Source organism: Schistocerca gregaria, chromosome 2 (genome assembly GCF_023897955.1).
Source record: "Schistocerca gregaria isolate iqSchGreg1 chromosome 2, iqSchGreg1.2, whole genome shotgun sequence".
Lineage (NCBI taxonomy): Eukaryota > Metazoa > Arthropoda > Insecta > Orthoptera > Acrididae > Schistocerca > Schistocerca gregaria.
This window is the reverse complement of record NC_064921.1, coordinates 783,265,677-783,288,339: the sequence shown is the minus strand read 5'-3', so window position 1 is coordinate 783,288,339 and position 22,663 is coordinate 783,265,677. Positions and strand designations below refer to the sequence as shown.

Sequence of the window (22,663 nt, the reverse complement as noted above, 5' to 3'; positions counted from 1 at the left end):
TGAACAAAACACACAAACACACACACAGAATTACTAGCTTTCGCAACCGATGGTTGCTTCTTCAGGAACGAGAGGGAAAGACGAAAGGATGTGGGTTTTAAGGGAGAGGGTAAGGAGTCATTTCAATCCCGGGAGCGGAAAGACTTCCCTTAGGGGGAAAAAAAGGACAGGTGTACACTCGCGTGCACACACACACACACACACACACACACACACACACACACACACACACACACATATCCATCCGTACATACACAGACACAAGCAGACATATTTAAAGGCAAAGACTCTTTGCCTTTAAATATGTCTGCTTGTGTCTGTGTATGTACAGATGTATATGTGTGTGTGTGTGTGTGTGTGTGTGTGTGTGTGTGTGTGTGTGTGTGTGTGTGTGTGTGCGTGCGAGTGTACACCTGTCCTTTTTTTCCCCCTAAGGGAAGTCTTTCCGCTCCCGGGATTGGAATGACTCCTTACCCTCTCCCTTAAAACCCACATCCTTTTGTCTTTCCCTCTCCTTCCTGAAGAAGCAACCATCGGTTGTGAAAGCTAGTAATTCTGTGTGTGTGTTTTGTTCATTGTGCCTGTCTGCCGGCGCTTTCCCGCTTGGTAAGTCTTAGAATCTTTGTTTTTAATATATATTTCCCATGTGGAAGTTTCTTTCTATTTTATATATATCTGTGTGTGTGTGTGTTTACAGTTTGTTACCTTTATGGAACATTGCCTGAAAACATAGTGATGATTTTAATCTTCTCATCTACACATGTGATGTTTGTTACATTCACTTCAGTTATAATTTTTACCTTAACCGTATATTAAGTAAAGCAACTAAAAATGTTCACTGACTTATGACAGTGTTGGTGCAATTCACTGATGTGTAAATACAATCATTCACAGAACAACAATAAGAAGTCAAAGTCACACCATCATCTGTCTCTGGCTGCAATTAGAGCAATAATGAATGTTGTACATCTGTGGCTTGCTGATTTTGGATTTCCTCCTGAGGAAATTATATCCCTTGGTATCTTTTCTGATGGTGAGTGATGACTTTTATTTCAACAGTAGCTCTAATGAAAAGTACATATGCTTGACATAAGGATTCACCATAAGGCACAGTTTTTCAAACTGTGCTCCATGGAATAACAGTGTTCTGCAGAAATTGAATAAGTGCTCAGTGAAAAACTACTAATGACATGATTTTTTAAGAGTTTATCTCATTTAAAATTGAAGTAATCACTGAGTAGAACAAATTCTTCCTATTTTGTTAACCTTCAAAATAAGCAAGGTTTTCCATCAAACTAACAGAGTTCTCAGTGTTCTGTCAAAGTATCAAGATTCTCAAAGTGTTCCATAAGAGAAAAAATTTTGAAATCCCTGCCATAGAAAATGGAGTTAGCAGCAGATAGGAACATGAAGTTGGTTTTGATTACTGTAGCTCAGCTATCAGCTTTGTGTTCAGGGAGAATAGAGGAGTTGGGAAGGGAGGGGGCTGCATTGTATGTGTGCATTCATATGCTTTCTCATAAAGAACACAAGGTTTGATTGTTATGCTGGTTTAATTTCTTTTTGTTGCCTTGTAAAGGAACATATCATGTGTCTTTTTGCTGTGCAGTACCTCTTTTAAGTAATGGGAAATATTTAACCAATGATTTACAATCACTATTTTATAGTTGGAGGGATAAAAATCATGTCAACAAGTGGCAGCAGTGGAAAACACATATAAAAGTTAAGAAAAGGTAAAAGCTTTTGGAGCCAGTGGCTCCTTCTTCCAGCAGAAGGACTGAAGGTGAAGGAAAATGGGCAAATGAAAAGTATTGGCAAGGTTTAAGAAATGGGGAGACCTATGGAAAAGTCACCCAGAACCCTGGTTCAGGGGAAACTTACTGAACAGTATGAGAAGAAAAGATTAATTGTTGAGAACTGCATCAAACAAGATTTGGAAACCTGAGCGCTTAGAGATTGAAGGTAAGAATAATAGGCAAGACAGAAGTTACTGAGAAAACACTGTGCAAGAGTTAATTAGTGTATAAAGCTAAGTGCATTATTTGTGGTTGAGGTGGGAGGGCAGGGGAAATAGGCAGTCCAGAAAACAAAAGATATAGTAAACTGAAAGAGATCAAAGAAATGAATAATTATTGAGTAGAAATGCTGAAACTGAAGAAACTGATGTAAATTTAGGCCAGTTGTATGCTGAGAACTAAGGAAATGTTGTAACACCAGTTCCCTGCGGTGGAGCTCTGAGAAACTAGTGTCAGGGAGAAGAATCCGGATGGCACTTATGATGAAACACACACCAAGACCGCAACTGTCATGTTGTAGATCATACTCTCTGCAACAGGATATTGTGTGTTGCCAGTATACACCCCCTGTCTATGCCCATTCACCCTAACTGATAACTTTGAGGTAGTCACACCAATTTAGAAGGACAAACAGTGCTTACATAATAGCTGGTACATGGTATGTTGTTTCACAGGTGGCCTTTCTTTTATAGTATATGTTTTGCCAGTTACAGGGCTGGAATAGGTGGTGCTAGGAGGGATCATCATGCAAGTCTTACAGCAGCGATGGTCACAAGGGTAGGAGCCATAAGGTAGGGAAAAGCGTCAGTAGGAGCATGAAGTCTGACTAGGATATTGTAGAGACTTGGGGAGCGAGCGAAGTCACAGTATTCTTGAAGTAGATGATTAGTACATTCAGGACCAGGATGCTACTGAGTGATAAGAGATATGCTCCTAAGTTTTTTTGGAGGGATCAGCAATACTGGAATTGGGTGTAATATTCCCAGAATCTGCTTTTGAATTAAGCTGGCGGAGTAATTACACCCAATGAAGACTGATATGAGAATGCTGTGAAGAGTTTGCATCTGCACAAAAACATTTGCCTCAAATGCCACCTCCTGTCAGTCAGAACTATCCTATTTTTGAATGTGTTAATCAGATACTTTGACAAGTCTACAACTTCTTAAAATCATGCCCTGAAAGGAGGTTCTTTCTGTCTGACATTTTGCCCACCACACATAGAATAGCTTTTCATTGCACTGACCCCATACTTACCCAGTCTGCTCAAAATCCTGGGCATATCCTATGCTCCTTCTTCGCTCATTTCCCTACTCTATGACTCCGACCCCTGTGACTATCCCTACTGTAAGGCTTGTACTATGAATCCTGCAACTGCCACCTGTGCTAGCCCTGAAACTGCAAAACATATATTATCAAAGGAAGAATGTCCTGTGAAATCACACACATTGTATACCAGCTGTTATGTAAACTGACACAGGTATTGTTTTTGGCTAGCTTAACTTGTACAATAGCATATAGAAAGAAGTAAAATTTGTAACTCCCAACAAACCTCACATAAGTATCCCTTCTAACTTTATATCACTAGGAACCAAGATTACCCTTAATGTAGATATATTACTTTTGGATTCTCATAGAATGTCACCCAAGCTGACTAGTCAAGGTCATGTTAGCAAACACTGAGTTAGATGCATGAGTGTATTCTAAAGCACTCATCCACATCATGCAATTAATAGTCCCCTCGACAACAATCTTTAGCACATGGCAAAAGATGCAGTTGGTAGTTATAAAGATTTAATTATCTGCTCCAAAAATAATGGTAGGTAATAGTTTTGTGCATGTTTTCTAGTAAATTTTGCTATCTTGGTACACAATAGTATCCCCACATCACAGCACCATTCTCATGCTATAAAATTCTATTTTTAAGTGTCTAGTCTGTGCTGGAAAGTGTGATATGTGTGGGTGTTACTGTAGGATAATCAGACAAGTAGTAGTATGTGTAGATTGTGGACTGGAGCTTCACTTGGGTGACTGTATTGGGGAACTGAATTGGGTGACTGTATTGGGAATGCAGACCCTGCAAAAGAGACAAAAGAATCAGTGAACAGGAGGCAAAGATTTGTGCCTTTAAGTGAACCAGAACATGTGTAATTTTAACTAGGTAGGTTGAAGGGGGAAAAAGATTATGGGAACTGGGCAAAGGTAAAAAGCAATAGACCCAAAAGGGGACCAACAAACTTGGACCAGTGATCTCACAGATTGTGATAGATAAATAAGTAAATAACTCCATTGGCTAGTTTTCTGCTCATTTTTTTAAATATGATAATTAAAACTCAAACAATGGAAAATCCAGGATGGGGTGTAACACTATTATGAGAAGGCAAGTCGCTTCTCACGATATGGCAACTGAAACCACACTGTGAGCAGCAGCACCAGTGCATGATGGGAGTAATGACTGAGTGGGGGTAAGGAGGAGACGGGGGAGGGATCGTATGGTGGGGGTGGCAGACAGTGAAGTGATGCAGATTAGGCAGAGAGCTGGGGAGAGGTGGGGAGGGGGGGTGGGGAGGGGGAGCGGGAGAAAAGGAGAATGGAATGATGGCTTGTGTAGTGCTGGAATGGGAACAGGGAAGGGGCTGGGTGGGTGAGTACAGTGGCCAATGAAGGTTGAGGCAAGGAGTGTCATGTGAATGTGTAGCTATTCGCCCACTTTGTTTTATTTATTAATTTGTTGTCCTTGGTGTCAACGTACTGTGTGGAAAAAGAGAGGATGGATGTGCAGTACTGTCTACTGTAAATAATGTAGCCGACAGATGCACAGTTGCGTTTCACAGTCTTTTACTTTCACTTTTCACAACCCCCCAATTATACACAGTTATATATATGGGCAGTGCGCAATTGTTCTAACTTCCCATAGCCTCATTAATAGTTTGCAGATGAACATCCACCTACTGCTACAATAGCTTCCTGTTGAACATCTACGAGCAGTAAAAACATAACCACCTAATTCACAGTTTTCTCGGAATAATCAGGTACATATGGAACAGATACTGGTTTAACACATGGCCTATTGGTGTAACACTTATTTCACTGTTAAGTTGAGGCATTGTTGTCTTTCTAACCAACACAGGTTCTTCGTCTGAAACTTGTGTATGGACTGACTGTCTTGTAACCAAAAATTGGGCCCTTATATATCATCACAACAATAGGTACTGAAACTAAACATTGTTGAAAGTTAAATTTACAGAAATTACAATTAAAACTTAACCCATTAAATTAATTGAATACATCGAAAAATTCGTTCTTTTTAACAGTTTCTTCTACTACAAGCATTATGCTGAATTATTTGTTTAAATAATGAAATTAACTGATATTGTTATGCAAACAATACTTTTGACAAAATTGTTAACTACCTTGGAATTAATTAAGGGATGGCTTTGCTAACATGTTTTCAAAGAGAGCCAAATAAATACTTTAAGATTACTAGTATTTCGTCTTCCAAATGTTTCCAGTTATTACAGAATTTATATTTGTTTATATGTCAACAAAAGAATTTATGTTACGAAACAATTATTGATGTCACCCTATAACAAAAAATACTAAATAGGAATAATCAAAATAAATTACAGAATCAATTACATACATAAAACTAAGCACAAAATTAGGTCTGGTGTTATATTCTTTAAAATTAAGGGCCAACCTTTCTCTTTCATGAAAATGCAGATTATATTTGTGTATGTTATTGGTAATTAGTTAAAATTGTAAGAATGAATTTTAAGGAGGCAGATGACAAAACAAGAAGGGAAGTAAAAAATATCCCAGTTTGCATCGCCAAAAATGTAGGATGTATTGCAGGGAAAGTTCCCACCTGCACAATCACATAGAACATGTGAAACCTGTTATGTGATTTACAAGCTAAGCTGCTACCACTGTGCTGCATTCTATGTACACATGATAACCAACAAGCTGTCTGTCCACATGAATGGCCACCGACAAACTGTGGACAAGGAACAAATGGACCACCCTGTTGCTGAACACGCTGCCAAATATGACACCCTTCATTTTAGTGACTGGTCCACAGCCTGTGCCATATGGATCCTTCCCAACAACAACAGCTTTTCCTCTGAATTGAATTGCACAGGTGGGAACTTTCCCTGCAATACGTCCTATGTTCCCGTAACCATCCTGGCCTCAACCTTCGTTAGTCACTGTCCTCAACCATCCAGTCCCTACCCTGTTCTCACTCCAGTACTACACAGCCATCATTCCACCGCCACACCCAGTCTTTTTATTTCTCTCCCTTTCTGCTACTCCCCCCCCCCTCCCCCCGCCCCCCCCCCCCCCCACTGCTCCCCTGTCCTCTGTCTAATCTGCAGCACTTCACTGTCTGCCACACCCCCACCATACTATCCCTCCCCCTCCCCACTCCAGTCTCCGTGAGAGTCTTTTTGATGTCCCTATCTGCGACTCAGAAACTTTCCTTTTCATAATATTGATAATGAAAACTTTTATGATTTCCCCTCATATATTGTCTTGATTGAAATCCATTAGGTACTGGATTTTCCTTGTCACTAGGACAGTTTCCTTACATGAGAAACATAATGGAAATAGGACTCTTGTTACATCTGCCATGACAGGCAAGTTTACAGAGACACAGTGCCTCTCCACATCCATAAACGTGTTGGAAAATGGTGTACTGAATGAGAGAATGCACTGCTATATTTGGGCTAGCATGGTTATTTGCCTGGCCTCCTTCATCACCTTACCTTCGTTCCACTGAATTTATTTGAATTTATCCACTATCAAACATTTTATGTGTTATTGGCTTAAGTATTTACATATAAAATGAAGGTACACAAATAACATAAAAATTTAAAGATATTTACATAAGTGATACATTATTACATATAATGGGAGAATTATGTATGAAGAAAACTTTTAACTAGTAATTTTTTACCACTTAGTGTGACAGTAGTCAGAACCTTCTGTCACATAACTCTACTTGCTCATATTCTTTCATGGAGTAGTATGCTCCCTTCTTAAACCATTCTGCTAGAACATTCTTGGATGTATTATAGTGAACAGAATGGGGAGCTTTCTGTAATCTATTGAAAAATTGGGGCCTAGATACTTGTGGCAGTTGTGAACCTTTGCTACTAGTTGTAGGGTATGTCAATTGATTGTCCAGTTCATGTGTTGTGATGATGTACAGATATCTTAAGGTTAAAATTATTTAAATTCTTTGTAACACTGAGAAGGCAACATTACATATAGAGGCTTGGGACTGACATAATGTTGAGCTCTTTGAAGTGATCTTCACAGGATTCTCTTGGAATCAGTGCTGACGTACATCTGAAGCCTTTTTTTTTGCAACTTGAATACAGTTTTTGAGCTGGGGCAATTATGGCATAAAATGTTTCCATGGGTAAAGTTGAATTTGCATGTACTGGTAGGATTTTATTTACATTATTCCTCACTTTGTTCAACAGATAAATTACTTGAGAATGTTTTGAGCATAAGTTTTCTGTATGACTTGCCCAGCTTAGTTTCCAATCTATGTGGAAACGTAAGAGTTTGATTATTTTTTTATGTTCATTGGAGACACTTAAACTGAAAACAATATCCTCAGTTTTATTGTTATTAATCTGTAAATAATTTGCCCGGGACCAGATAGTGCATCAGTCCATAGCTGTGTTTACATTATGTCGCAACTCCTCTGTATCATCAACTTGTGTGATTAGAGGTGTATTATCTGCATACAGTACTGCCTGCCCAGGCAAAAATCAAGATAAGATATATAATGAGTTTGATTTACGGCTGTTTATAGTTGCCACCTGCTTTCTGTTACTTTGGTAAGACTCAATGAGGTGAAGAGCATCCTCTCCAGCTCCATAGTATTGGAGCTTTTTTATTCGTATACTATGGGAGACAGTGTCAAAAGCTTTCCTCAAATCTAGAAGAGTTGCACAGGTTGTTTCTTAGTCTCAAAAGAATCATGTATTTTTGTGATGATAATCTCAACTGCTTTTACAGTGGAGAAATGAAATCTGAATGCGTATTGTGAGGAGCTAAGTAGATTATTTTGCTCAAAGTGCTGGTTCATCTGTATGTGCGTACAATATTCTATAATTTTTACATGACTGGTATGAGTGAGATGGGACGATAGTTATCAAGAGATGTTTCATCACCTTTCTTGAGGGTAGGGGATACAATAGTAATTTTAGGCAATCTGAGAAGATTCCTTCAAGCATTGGCTTGATGATTTTGGTAAGTAGCAGTAGAATTTCTTTCTTTATATTTTTTATTAGATGATTTGAAAGTCCATAGAAGTCTTCTACTTTTGAGTTACTAAGTTTGGCAGTTGCTTCACTAACCTGTCTGTAGGATACACGAGTCTAGCAGAACTTGTCTTGTTGCTTACTGTCTAGAGGTGGAAGCAAATCTACAGCTTTGTTTGCATCTTCACTGAGATTTTTATTTGAACCATAACTCGTAAAGTGTGCATTTAAGGTGTTTGGTTGAACTGGACTGTTGTTGTGTTTATTTTGGAACTTATCTCTCTTTTGACAACTTTCAATGCTGCTTTACACTTATTTGTCGATCTGAGTTTGTAACTGTCATTGGCTCTCCTCTTAGCTGCTCCAATTTCTGATCCATACACCCTTCTTGCTGTTATGTATGCTTCCTTTTCAGCCTAATTCTGTTGCAATCTGTCATAGGGCACCATCATTTCTTCCCTACATTTGCACATTTGTGGCGTGTACCACTTCCTCAGTTCTTGCAGTTTATTACTCCAGTTCTACTTTGAGGGTTTTCTGTGATATTTGGGATGACATGAGTCAAGGTTTTCTACTAATAATTCTAAAAATTTCTGTGTTGAATCATTGGCAGACATATCATTAGTAAGTACTGTATCCCAGTTTATGTGATTAAGATTGGTTTTTAACTGATTCAATTTATGTCCATTAATTAGCCTGATTACTCTTCCTGGTTCAGTTGAAGAACTGTCTGTTTTGTTGCTTATATGGTGCCTAAGCCATAAACCTGTATGATCTGATATCCTGAGGTTTACGGTAGCAAATTCAGTTTTATTTGGCTGAAAAGTTGCATATTATGTTATCTAAGCAAGCACTGACCCTGGTGGGATTGTCATTTAGACAGTGGAAGTCCTCCCATGAACCTTGCCATTGGTTAGCAGACTTGTGTGCCTCAGTGATACAGATAGCCATACCATAGGTGCAGCAACAACAGAGGGGTATCTGTTGAGAGGCCAGACAAATGTGTGGTTCCTGGAGAGGGGCAGAAGACTTTTCAGTAGTTCCAGGGGCAACAGTCTGGATGATTGACTGATCTGGCCTTGTAACATTAACCAAAACAGCCTTGCTGTGCTTATACTGTGAATGGCTGAAAGCAAGGAAAAATTCAGCCATAATTTTTCCTGAGGACATGCAGTTTAACTGCATGGTTAAGTGATGATGGTGTCCTCTTGGGTAAAATATTCTGGAGGTAAAATAGTCCACCATTTGGATCTCTGGGCGGGGACTACTCAGGAGAATGTCATTATCAGGAGAAAGAAAACTGGTGTTCTACGGATCAGAACATGGAATGCCAGATCCCTTAATCAGGCAGGTACGTTAGAAAATTTAAATAGGGGAATAGATAGGTTAAAGTTAGACATAGTGGAAATTAGTGGTGTTTGGTGGCAGGAGGCATAAGACTTCTGGTTAGGTGAATATGGGTTTATAAAGACAAAATCAAATGGGGGTAATGTAGGAATAGGTTTTATAATGAATAAAAAATGGAAGCATGGGTAAGCTACTATGGACAGCATAGTGAATGCATTATTGTAGCAAAGATACTCACGAAACCATGCCTACCACAGTGTAACAAGTTTATATGCCAACTAGCTCTGCAGATGATGGAAAGATTGAAGAAATGATTGATGAGATAAAATTAATTATACAGAAAGTGAAGGGAGACGAATATTTAAGTTGTGGGGGACTGGAATTTGATAGAAGGAAAAGGAAGAGAAGGAAAAAGGAGTAGGTGAATATGGAATGAGGTTAAGGAATGAAATCGGATTACAGAATGAAAGAGGAAGCCATTTAGTAGAATTCTGCACAGAGCATAACTTAATCATAACTAACACTTGGTTTAAGAATCGTGAAAGAAGGCTATATATGTGGAAGAGGCCTCGAGACACCAGAAGATTTCAGATAGATTATATAGTGGTAAGACAGAGATTTTGGAACCAGGTTTTAAATGGTAAGACATTTCAAGGGACAGATGTGGACTCTGACCACAATCTATTGGTTATGAACTGTAGATTAAAACTGAAGAAACTGCAAAAAGGTAGGAATTTAAGGAGGTGGGACCTGGATAAACTGAAAGAATCAGTGATTGCAGAGAGTTTCAGAGAGAGCACTAGGGAACAATTGACAAGAACAGGGAAAATAAATACAGAAGGAGGACAATGGCCAGCTTTGAGTGATAAATTAGTGAAGGCAGCAGAGGATCAATTAGGTAAAAAGATGAAGGCTAGTAAAAATCCTTGGATAACAGAAGAGATATTGAATTTGATTGAAAGGAGAAAATATAAAAATGCAGTAATCAAAGCAAACAAAAAGGAATACAAACGTCTAAAAAATGAGATCGACAGGAAGTGCAAAATGGCTAAGCAGGGGTAGCTAGAGGACAAATGTAAGGGTGTAGAGGCATATATCATTAGGGGTAAGATAGATACTGCCAACAGGAAAATTAAAGAGACCTTTTGAGAAGTGAGAACCACCTGTATGAATATCAAGAGCTCAAACGGAAAACCAGTTCTAAGCAAAGAATGGAAGATGGAAGGAGTATATAGAGGGTCCATGCAAGGATGATGTACATGAAGGCAATATTACAAATGAAAAAGGACGTAGGTGAAGATGAAATGGGAGACATGATACTGCATGAAGAGTTTGACAGAGCACTGAAAGACCTAAGTTGAAATAAGGCCCCGGGAGCAGACAACACGTGTTAGAATTACCAATATGCTTGGGAGAGCCAGCCCCTCAAAACTCTACCATCTGGTGAGCAAGATGTATGAGGCAGGTGAAATACCCTCAGACTTCAAGAAGAATACAATAACTCCAATCTCAAAGAAAGCAAGTGTTGACAAGTGTGAAAATTACCAAACTATCCATTTAATAACTCACACCTGCAAAATACTAGCAAGAATTCTTTACAGATGAATGGAAAAAATGGTATAAGCCAACCTCGAGGCAGATCAGATTGGATTCCGTAGAAATGTTGGAACACGTGAGGCAATACTGACACTAGGACTTATCTTAGAAGATAGATTAAGGAAAGGCAAACTTACATTTATAGCATTTATAGACTGTAATACTCTTTTTCAAACTCTGAAGGTGGCAGCAGTCAAATACAGGAAGAAAAAGGCTGTTTACAATTTGTACAGAAACCAGATGACAGTTATAAGAGTCGAGGTGCACGAAAGGGAAGCAGTGCTTGAGAAGGGACTGGGACAAGGTTACAGCCGGTCCCCAGTGTTGTTCAGTCTGTATATTGAGCAAGCAGTAAAGGAAACAAAAGAAAGATTTGGAAAGGGAATTAAAATCCACAGAGAAGAAATAAAAATTGTGAGGTTTGCCAACGACATCGTAATTCTGCCAGAGACAGCAAAGGTCCTGGAAGAATAGTTGAACAGAATGGACAGAATCTTGAAGGGAGGATATAAGATGAACATCAACAAAAGCAAAATGAGGATAATGGAATGTAGTAGAATTAAATCAGGGAATTAGATTAAGAAATGAGACACTTACAATAGTAGATGAGGTTTGCTGTTTGGAGAGCAAAGTAACTGATTGTGGTTGAAGTAGAGAGGATATAAAATATAGATTGGCAATGTGAAGGAAAGTGTTTCTGAAGAAGAGAAATTTGTTAACATCGAGTATAGATTTAAGTGTCAGGAAGTCTTTTCTGAAAGTATTTGTATGGAGTGTAGCCATGTAAGGAAGCGAAACATAGACAATAAATAGTTTAGACAAGAAGAGAATAGAAGATTTTGAAATATGGTGCTACAGAAAAATGTTGAAGATCAGATTGGTAGATCATGTAACTAATGAGGAAGTACAGAACAGAATTGGGGAGAAGAGGAACTTGTGGCACAACCTGGATAGAAGCTGGGATTGGTAGGACATGTTCTGAGGCATAGAGCGGTCATGAATTTAGTTGGAGAGAAGCACTGAGGGTAAAAATCATAGGGGAAGAGTAAGGCATGAATACAGTAAACAGATTCAGAGGGATGTAGGTTGCACTGGTTACTTGAAGATGAAGAAGTTTGCACAGGATATAGTAGCATGGAGAGCTGCATCAAAGCAGTCTCTGGACTTGAGGCCCACAACAACAACAACAACAACAACAACAACAACAACAACAACAACAGGTTTAATGATCTTAATATGTCTAATAGGTGCTTCTCATGTTAGTTCTTATACCTAGTATCTGTGTTAATATCGGAACTCTGCGTTTTTATATTTTAAAAGCATTATTATCAATTTCTTGAGATTTTCTATGAATAATTCTATGTTATTACTAGGAGATTGGTACACTGATATAACTATTAGTTCTTGACTTGGTATCATTATTGCTGAGGCTTCAAAATCTGGTTCTATATAGAGAAAACTTACATTTATTACTCCATATTCTAATTTTTTTTAAAATAGAAATTGAAATAATACCGTCTTTCAAATTTGTTCTACACTAACATGTTGCTAATTGGTATCAATAAGGTACAGGAAATAAAACAACCCCTTGTTTTACATTCCTTTTTTGCTGCCCTAATGAAATACTCTCTGAAGAGGCAATTTACTGAAAGTTTCATAATTCCAACTGTATCTAGTGCACTTGCACAAAACAAGTGATTTTGTATAATACATTAAATTTCATAAAATTTATTATTTCATTTGTTTACTTATATGTCATGTTCATCCAATATATGCTAGCATTATTTTGCATTCACTAATTAAGTCATAATTAAGAAAAATTAGGTTGGCATTGTTGTTTTTCACTATTTAGTATAATGTGATATATATCTTATTTAAAAACCTTTTATATTGTATACCTCATATTGGGCATAAAATACAAAGGGTTTTGTGTATAGTCATTCATAATAACTTTGAACTTTTAATTGTTAATTTTATAAATTTGCACTATAGTTTTGTTAACTTCATTGTTAAGAACATATAAATGGGGGGGCGGGGGGGGGGGGGGGGGAGCAGAAGGCTCAGAGGAGACACAGTTGGAGACAGTCCACAGACATGATCACTGTGTTGCATGCCAGTGTAATAATATAATTGTTGTACTACGGTGGTTTTGTAGCTATGTAGCCTGTTATGTGCAGTGGGCTACCACCAAGAAGTTGTGCAGCTTATCATTAATAAACCACTATAAAACAACTTGGTACCTGGATTATTTCATGGAATTCACATAACTAGGTCCAGTTTGCAGATGAAATGGATCACGGCGATGAATTCCACAGCAGCAGCAGAAAGCAGATTACTCTGAGTTACACCAAACTAAGATATGTGTAAGCAATGAACTAACTTTATATGCCACTGCAGAACTAATGACTAAATTGTAATGTTTGGAAACTGTTCTAGCAGTAAACATATGTATTTGTCTAAAAGTTATCTTTGAGTAGTGGGGGCCAGCGTGATGAGTAACAAAGACATCCCCATGATCACATGTTCTTGATGTCATTGGAACAGAAGTGTAACAACAAACTTTTCAAATTCTCTGTTTTATCAAAAAAACTTTCATTGGTTATTTTTGTTGTATTTTTGCCACTGTTTCAGTCTTCTCTGCAATTCGTTACATACACTTAATTCAAGTTCACTGTGAATTAACCAGTGATCATTTACTAGCAAAATATCACAATTTGATTCTTCCAACCATTGTTCCATTACTGTGAGTTTATTCTTTAGTGACTGTATGTTAATATGCTAGAAAAATACACTTTTTGCACTGTTGTCTGGCTGGTTGGACAAACAAAATTTTTTGCTATTGTCATCTGGCTGCCCTAGGTGAAATGCATCAGATGACTTACGCTACACCTCCCTTGTGTTACTCACCATAAAAAAATGCTGAGGTTCTTTCCTCGTGCATGTTAGATGAGGTGCTTTTTGAGAGTGCCATTTTAAGATGATTTCTCTTTTGGGTATTTGATACCTTTGTTGATGTTATTATTCATATTTTTATGAACAATTTTTTCCCTAGGCTGTTAAGATGTAATCTATGTGATGTGTGAAATCTAAGGCCGATGTTGCTAACATGAAGGATTTTTACATTTGTGAAATTCTATGAGATGGTTTTAAGAGATACTGCAACTAATCATATTATGATGTTTTCAGTTGATTTTTTTGTCAGCTGACTTTTGAGAAACTATAGTCTCATCATTTTCTGATGTCTACAAGTGTAATGAATACCTTTATTTTGCACATCAAGTGCCATTGGTCATGGGAGTTGTGCCCTTTAAGATACTGAGTCTTCACCCTGTGAAGATGGTTGTCACAACAGCATTTCTCAGTAACTGCTCCAGGTTACAGTGTTGCCACAACTCCACTAAATATCTTCACTTAATCTACAAAATAATTTTTGTCATTATCTATCTTTTCGTAATGAGTATGTGGTAGCTCGAAAAGCAGTTAATGGTCCAATAATTTTATATAGTGTTCTAAGAATAGGAGCAACTAATTATTAACACTGACCTTGCAACACTTCCCAGTGTGATTTATTTGTATAAGCCAAGTAAAAATAATTAGCAATTTTCACTGTTTTAAGATCAATTTGAATTAATGGGATAGTACGAGGTTAAGTCAATTATTATCCACAATTTAGTTATATTTTTGTTATATTGATGGCACATGCTTTGTTTATTTGTTGTTATATCTTTGCAATTTTCAAGCTGCTAGGTTAATTTTGTTACCTCTGCCATGCTGTTAACCATGGCTGCTCTACTATCTATTTGCACCAAAGTAGAGCAACATTCAATAGTCCATTTTTGTGGTCGAAAGGCATATCAGGGGCCGAAATTCATCGAAGACTTTCGGTACAGTATGTGAACAGTGTTTTGCCACAACAGAGAATCTACAAATGGACTGAAAAATTCCGAAATGCTCGCACAAGTGTTACACATGATGAAGGAGCCTGATGACTGTTTACCGCCGCAAATGCAGAAACCACTGAGTGTTCATGTGAAATGATTCTCTTAAACAAACGATTAACTATTGACAAAGTGACACATCATTTGCAAATTACTCCTGGGCCGGCGAAACATTGCACTTGACAATTCGCTTTTTATCTAGTTAGGTTGGCTATACTGTAATAGCGATGTTGCAACAGCAGCCTCTATACACACAGCAGACGATATAGTTTTCCATCCCGTCTCATAAATTCAAGCGATTGAGCAATTACAGTGTATATAAAAACTCGTTTTTAGTTGTACTACAATGACAGGAAGGAAGAACCTTATAATAATGCATGTAAAAGCATAACAATGCACACCCTTTCGATAACGGAGCAACAAAATACAAAAAACAAGCATCTGATGACTGGTACTTTAAAATCAATAATGTATATAGTTTACAAAATAAATAATAACTGAGATTGCAATAAATAACCAATATTAGTCATTTTCCACTCACCAATTTACAGCAATAATGGCGCAATTCCATCCAGTTCACCATCGTCACTGTTGTCCAATTCATCGCCAAAACCGTCTTCATAGTCGTCATCAGCAAGACAAATCATTAATTGTTCATGGCCACTGATAATGCCTTCTATTGTCTGTGCTGCTTGTATAAGCTTCTTGACATGCTCTACTTTTTTCTCCATGAGGCTGCATCCACAGACACAAGAGCTTCACGCAACAGCTTTTCCATATCTGTTATTGTAAAGGACTTGTTGTTGTTCCTTACTTACTTTTTACATCACTCCATATTAACTCAATAGGGTTGAAATGGCAGTGATATGGTAGCAGCCTTATTACGGTATGACCCTGCTGCTTGGCATTTTCGTCTACTACATACGTAGGTGTCGTAGGCTTATTTTCTTTAACAAGAGAATATAATAGAATCTTTGTCATACTCATATCCGCTGCAATATTTCGAGCCTGTAACCACTGCACCATAACTTCTTTCTGATCATTTGTGGTTGGGGCTTTGTTCTGTATCACCGAATGATATGGAGCATTGTCCATTACAATTGTTGTAGGGACAGGAAACTGTTTTAAAAGGTTCCTGAACCACTCAACAAATCGTGTGTGATCCATATCTTCATGGTAATCACCAGTCTTTTTTGATCTAAAAACTAAAAGTGCGTCAGGGACAAAACCACTGCAGGAGCCTGCATAGAGCACAATTCATATAGCTCCTCTTCCCATTGGCTGATGGTCGCTACTGCTGGGTGTGTTATCCATCTAGCATTTACTGACAGCTTCCCGGCATTAACCCACGTTTCATCTAGCCCAATTGTAGAATGAATGTCTCTGCCCACAATTTTGTGCAAGAAAATGCTGTGAGTGGTAACAATATGTGCCCTCTCGAACAGTACTTTGCGCCCATCTAGCGTTTTGTAATGGAAACCCAAAATTTTAGCACACTTTTTAGTGATGTTTTACCGCCCCTGAAGAGTTCACTTTCTTTTAAAGAGACTAATAACTTAGCTACAGTCGGATACTCTTTTCTGCTGTAGTAAGCATAAACATGCCTACGAATTGCATCAGTCTGGAAAGAATCTAAATCTGTGATAGGACTAGGCTGCTTCTTCTTCTTTCCCGGGGTTGTTAAAAATGTATTATTTGATCCAGACAGCTCGGAATCATTACAGCTCACTTTGGTATCTTCCAAGTTTTGTAGTAATACTCCCTTACTTACTACGGTTCTTGCACTAATTCCAAGAGTTTTTGAAGTACGTTCCACCACTTCATCGGCAGGAATTGATGGCTGTCCATGAATGCTTACATAGTTTTTCTTCTGCTGGTAAAACTCACGAGTTCTGTGTAGTAACTCAAGTGCCTGGCTGTTTAGCGGCAGCCCTCGACGCAAAGGATTGTCAGTAGGTGAACGAAGTCGTTTTGGTGGCATTTTCCAAGCATGTAAACTCACAACGTAGCAAAAGTCACAACGATATAGCGCACAGTACAACGAAAACATGCAGTAAACAACATACAATTCACGTTGTGTACACATTCACTCAACAAAGCCGGCAACGCGGGAACTTTTACGTCACAGCACGTGAGTAACATCAGTGCTCACTGCACCGTGATTGGCTGGCACACCATGCTTAACACCTGGCACCTATCGTTCTCCACTTGTTACTCTGTTACGCTGACAACTTCATACACAAACGTCAAGTGCAATGTTTCAGTGGCCTGGGTATAGTCATGGTTCTGCCTACGAAATCATCCAAAACAGACTTGGGTTTCATTAAGTTTGTGCAAGATAGGACCCAAAAAACTAACACAGTTGCATAAACAAATGCACTTGGGCATCTGCAAAAAATATTTGAATTGCTATTGTAATCAAGGGGACAACTTCTTAGATAGGATCATTACTGGTGATGAAACATGGATCCATCATTATGAGCTGGAGAGTAAATTGCAGAGTATGAAATGGAAACCTCAAATTCGCCGTGCAAGAAAATGTTCAAGACCCAACCATCTGCAGGAAAACTGATGCTCAAGGTCCAGTACTGGAACATTATGGTGAAATGGGCACAACAATGTATTTTACAGTGAGATGCTTACTGCCATGTTAAAGCCTGCAATTCGAAGCAAATGCCGAGGATTTCTGTCAAAAGGTGTTGTGTTGTTGCACAGCAATGTGCGTCCACATACTGCTGCCGACACTGCTGCAACACTCCAGAAACTCAAATTTGAAGTACTGGATTATCCTCCATATAGTCTCAATCTTGCCCCTTCTGACTACCACTTGTTTGGTCCACTCAAACCAGCATTAAGGGGCCATCGATTTGCCTCAGATGAAGCAGTGGAAGAAGCAGTGCATTCCTGGTTCGCAGCTCAGCCAAGAACCTTCTTGGACAACGATGGACCAAGAGCATTGAAATGCAAGGAGACTATGTTGAAAAATAATGTTCTTGTAAATTTCCTATTTGATTACAATAAAATTTTATAACTACTTATAGATAACAATTGACTTACCCTCTTAAATAAATTCAAAACATCAGTAAAGCAACAAATAGGATAATAAATTAATTCAAAACATCATATCAGAAATGTTTACATTTATTTCTTCCCAAACACAGTTATTACTTCGACACTACTCTGAACAGTTTCCTCAAGTTCTGCACAGATGTTGAGTAATAATGAATCAGCATGGCTCCTGAACCCTTCCAGTTGATGACAGGATGAGATGCCTCTCAAGTGTCAACTGATATTAAAAAATCATTAACAGAAACAAGCTCTTCTAGTCTGTTTAATTTCATTCTTATATGCCTTAATCTATTGTAAATGTTAGGTTTTGAACCATAGCATCTAAATAATTAAACCTCTCTTTTGTGCATTACATGATTTTGTGCTTAGCTTTATTATACCACTTACTGTCAAACTGAGTTATATACAATGAAGACTTTTACAACTGGATGTTTTAGTTTCTGGTGAGTTTCCTGGTTGTTTATCGTAATATTCACACAGGTACACACAACCTACCAAAAGGCTTGGTATTCTCACAACCAGCAATGCTTGACTGCAATGGATTCTGGTCACCATGTGAGACAGTGCTTCCACCTTCAGAAGGTCCTGTGCACCTTGCAGACATACTGCCAATTCCCTTGAGGGCAACTGCTTCCTTTGGACTTGGCAAGTGTATGCGAGCTATTTGGACTCTGCCTATGAGTGAAAGAGAAAGTGAGCAGGAGAAAGAAAAGGTACATCAGTCAATAATATTTGCATTTGGTTTTGGTGAGAGTATGGCTCTCAGTTACATACATGTTAACACTCGTCTATAGGGGAAGCCTGTTGATGACAGATTCACACTGGCATTCTTTGATCTAAGCCTGCTGAAATTGCATTCACAGAAACTATTTAGCAAGTGTATAGAGAAATTATAGCATGTGGTTGCTTGACACTGGGCATCACTGACAAGTCACATTAGTTAAAAACATGCTAGAAATCCTCCACAGTTCTTTATATAGGACAGAAATCATCTGTGATTGAAGTAATTTCTACAGAGAAGCTGTATGGACATCACAAGGACAGCATCCCAAATGGTGGGACTGGTATCCACTTGAGCTGGCCACCAAACCCTTGTGCCCACACTGGTGATCCTCGAGTGAAGCAGCCAGACAAAGCTGATCACTGCAGGTGCAGCACAGGCTGCAGAAGGTGGAGGAGCAGGTGTGGCTGCTGGCAGAGAAGCTACTCAGCCAGGCTCCCCCCCCCCCCCCCCCCCCCATAGGCATGATTTGATAGGTGCCCAGAAAATGGAGAAGGGCATCATCTGGTGCAGAATTCACAAAGACTTTTTCATTTCGGACTTCAGCGTACACACTAGTCATTCCCCTTCACTATTTGATTGAAGGTAGAATGGTGAAGCCATAATATGATGAATGCCATGACAGGAACAAAACAATTAAAAGATTTGAAAACAAACTGGGGCTCATTATTAGAAACTAAGGTACAAGGTGAAATATCTGGGAGTTAGGACACTTCTGCAAGATACACACAAGGATGTAGATCAACCTCTACATTTATGAACACAATGAATTCAACACAAATGGTCTTTGTTGACTGTCACAAACAAGGTACAAACTTTGTAACTAGTTTCTAACAGGAAAATATGTTCATGAATAAATGCAAGTACTTGGTCTACAAGTCTTGGTTGTGGAAAAACATAATAAGTCCTTGCTTTCCTTGAGTGGAACACATTGGAACAGACTAACACATAAATTACAATCTGTACAAGTTCACAGTCTCTACTGTCTTGCCAAATGAATCTGACAGAATATACACAGACCCACAGGCATGTTGCTGAAGTCCCTTGTCAGTGCACACAGCTTGCAGTTGAGGCAGCACTGGCTGCATTGTAACTGCCATGATTGGTGCAGGTGCAGTCCTGAATACCCGTATAGCACAGGTACACTTCCTTCTAATTGGCTTGTGTGACATAGGAGATGCTGCAAAAGATTCATGGCAGAAGCAATCTGTTTTGCTGATTTACATGCCCTCTGTGGTTTGTGGTCAGTCCTGTTGAACGAATCAAACCACCTGATGGAGAACTGGGCTGCCAAGAATGGCAGCTGCTATGCATGAACTCGTAACTGGAAAACCCACAACTGTGGCCTGTGTTTCAGTGTCAAGATGAAAACAAAGCAGGTCTTCATAATCAAAGTCAGGATCAGGACCCACAGGAAGGTGGGACAAGGTGCCCACAATGGGCACGTTCGTCAAAAATGGATTTCATAATTGTAGTGAGACAAGAGCAGTGTCCAGCTTGTAGGCTGTGTGCTGCACTGTCAGGCAAGGAAGTGTGAAGGTTAAACAAGGAAACCCGGTGTTTATGGTCAGTAATAATGTGAAACTTTTAGCTATACAAAAAAACTTGGAATTTCTGAAGAGTATAGACCATGGCAAGAGTTTCTCGTTCCACCTGAGAGTAATGCTACTGAGCTGGATTGAGAGATGTAGAGGTGAAAGCAACAGGTCGTTCAGAGTCATCAGTATATTTGTAGGCTAGGACCATGCCAAGGCCATACTGTGAGGCATCAGTCACCACAACTATGTGCTGGTCCAGAGAGAATGTAGCTAAACAAGAGGCCTGATAGTAGTTTGAATTACAACATTTGAAAAGCATGTTCACATTCTGGGCTCCAGCAGAAATTCACATTCTTGTGTAACAAGGCATGCAACAAATGGGCCAATGTGGCGACCTCCAGCAGGTCCAGCAGGAATTTATGGTGGTAGGCTATCTTCCCTAAGAAGACCTGAAGTTCCTTCAAGGACATGGGATGAAGCATAGGCATAACATAGAAATGTTGTCTGTCAGATGGCAAATCCCATCCCATGAGACCTCAAACCTGAAATAAACAACATAAGGCTGAAAAAAAACTGAGGTTTTGCAGGGTTACTCTGTAAGCCTGTGGACTGCGGGACAGAAAACAAAGTGTGCAAATTTTTCAAGTGATCAGCCATGGAGGAGACTGTGACAACAATATCATCCAGATAATTACTGCAACCCAGGACATGCATAGTCAGTTGCTTTAAAAATAATTGTTAAATGGCAGTGGCACTATCCACACTGAAAGGAAAGTGTAAATATTGATAAATACCAAAAGGAGTATTCAAAACCAGAACTCACCAAGACTCATTGTCGACAGGAACCTGTAGATACACTTCAGACAAATCAATTAAGAAATTACTGGCCATTTGATATTTTTGTGAACAGTTCCTCCTGGTGTGGGAGAGGATATGTATCCACAATTGAATGCATGTTGACAGTGGTACTGAAGTCATCACAGAGGTAAAGTTTCTTCTATAGCTTCCAAACTACAACCAGCAGAAACAACCATTCACTAGCCACAATAAGTTGCACCACCTCTATAGATTGAAGTCTGTCCAGTTCTGCATTCACTTGACCTTTCAGGATGCACACAACACAAATGAGGGATAGCCATGGATTTCAAAAAAATATGAGTGGAAAAATTCATAGCACAGCCTACACCTTCCAAAAACAATTTCCTAAAACTCCTCACACAGGGTTTACAATTGAGAATACGATACCTGATTGGACACAAGATGAACTGCATTGGGGATACAAAACTCAAATGCCTGAAATGATTCCTTGCCAAACATGTTCTCAACTCTGGCATCAGTAGCCCTAACCACCAAAAATGTAATGGAATGGATCAGTGACTTGTAAGAGGCACATGTTGTAAATTGTCCCAACAGCACCTTGTTCTGTTCATTCTGCACAACTGGTGTCAATGGCGGTGAGCCTACAATCACATAAGTTTGAGAATTCAATAACCTCACTGCAGCACCTATGTTGACCTGTAGCCTGAGCACTTAGTGAAAAGCACTTCATTCAGTAAGCAACTTGGGAGAACTCACAAGCATTGGAGTCACACAGGATACCTCCATCTCCATATCCCATGCAACGTGCAGCGAACATCACACAGAGACCATGTGGCCTTCTGGCAAGCATCACATGTAGCCCAGTGCTTAGGACCCACCAAATGTTCATACTGGACAAGACAGAAACAGAGAGGACAAGACAGAAACAGAGAATGCTGATGCTGATGCTGGTGCTGTGGTGGTCATGGTTGCTGGTCCCAGCCTTGGTCTGCTCAGCACTGGGCCTGCATGTTTTCCGCCACCACTGTCACTTCCTCATGTAAGCTATCTGTCATCCTAGTGAGCACATTTTGTGACACTACTGCTGCATCACCCCATGCTTCAGTTTTGTCAGGTGCTGCCTGAGAAACTTCAAAAGATTGTTCTATTTGCAAAACTTCTACCAACTGCAAGTTTTCACAGAGTAAAGCCTTCTGGTGCATTCCTTGTCTGGAGCTAAACAGATAATTGTGTTGAACGCTATAGAGTCTACATAAGAGTCATTATGGGCATCAGTAATGAACTGATACTTACAGCCATGGAGTTCAGCTGTCAGGCCCTGTAAGACTGATTTGGTTTCCTGTGGCATTGGTAGAATGCAGCTCATGCCACTATGACATGCATTTGTTTATGATAATTGTTGGACAATAAACTTCATATGTGATCAAAAATAAGAGCTACCAGTTCTTAAAAGGGCTACGCTGACAAAGGCTTTGCAGAAATTCGAGTGCATCATACTGACAGT

The 22,663-nt window shown here is 39.1% G+C and overlaps 1 protein-coding gene across 1 annotated transcript in view; it reads left to right on the top strand.

Moving 5' to 3' along the window:
* The window catches only part of LOC126335038 (uncharacterized), a 106,531-nt gene that overhangs the window by 80,497 nt on the left and 3,371 nt on the right, over nucleotides 1-22,663 (top strand). Inside the window, exons 3-4 of the mRNA XM_049997906.1 lie at nucleotides 895-1,033; nucleotides 18,502-18,734. Coding sequence (XP_049853863.1) covers nucleotides 895-1,033; nucleotides 18,502-18,734 — 372 coding nt within the window. The remainder of the gene's footprint in view (nucleotides 1-894; nucleotides 1,034-18,501; nucleotides 18,735-22,663) is intronic.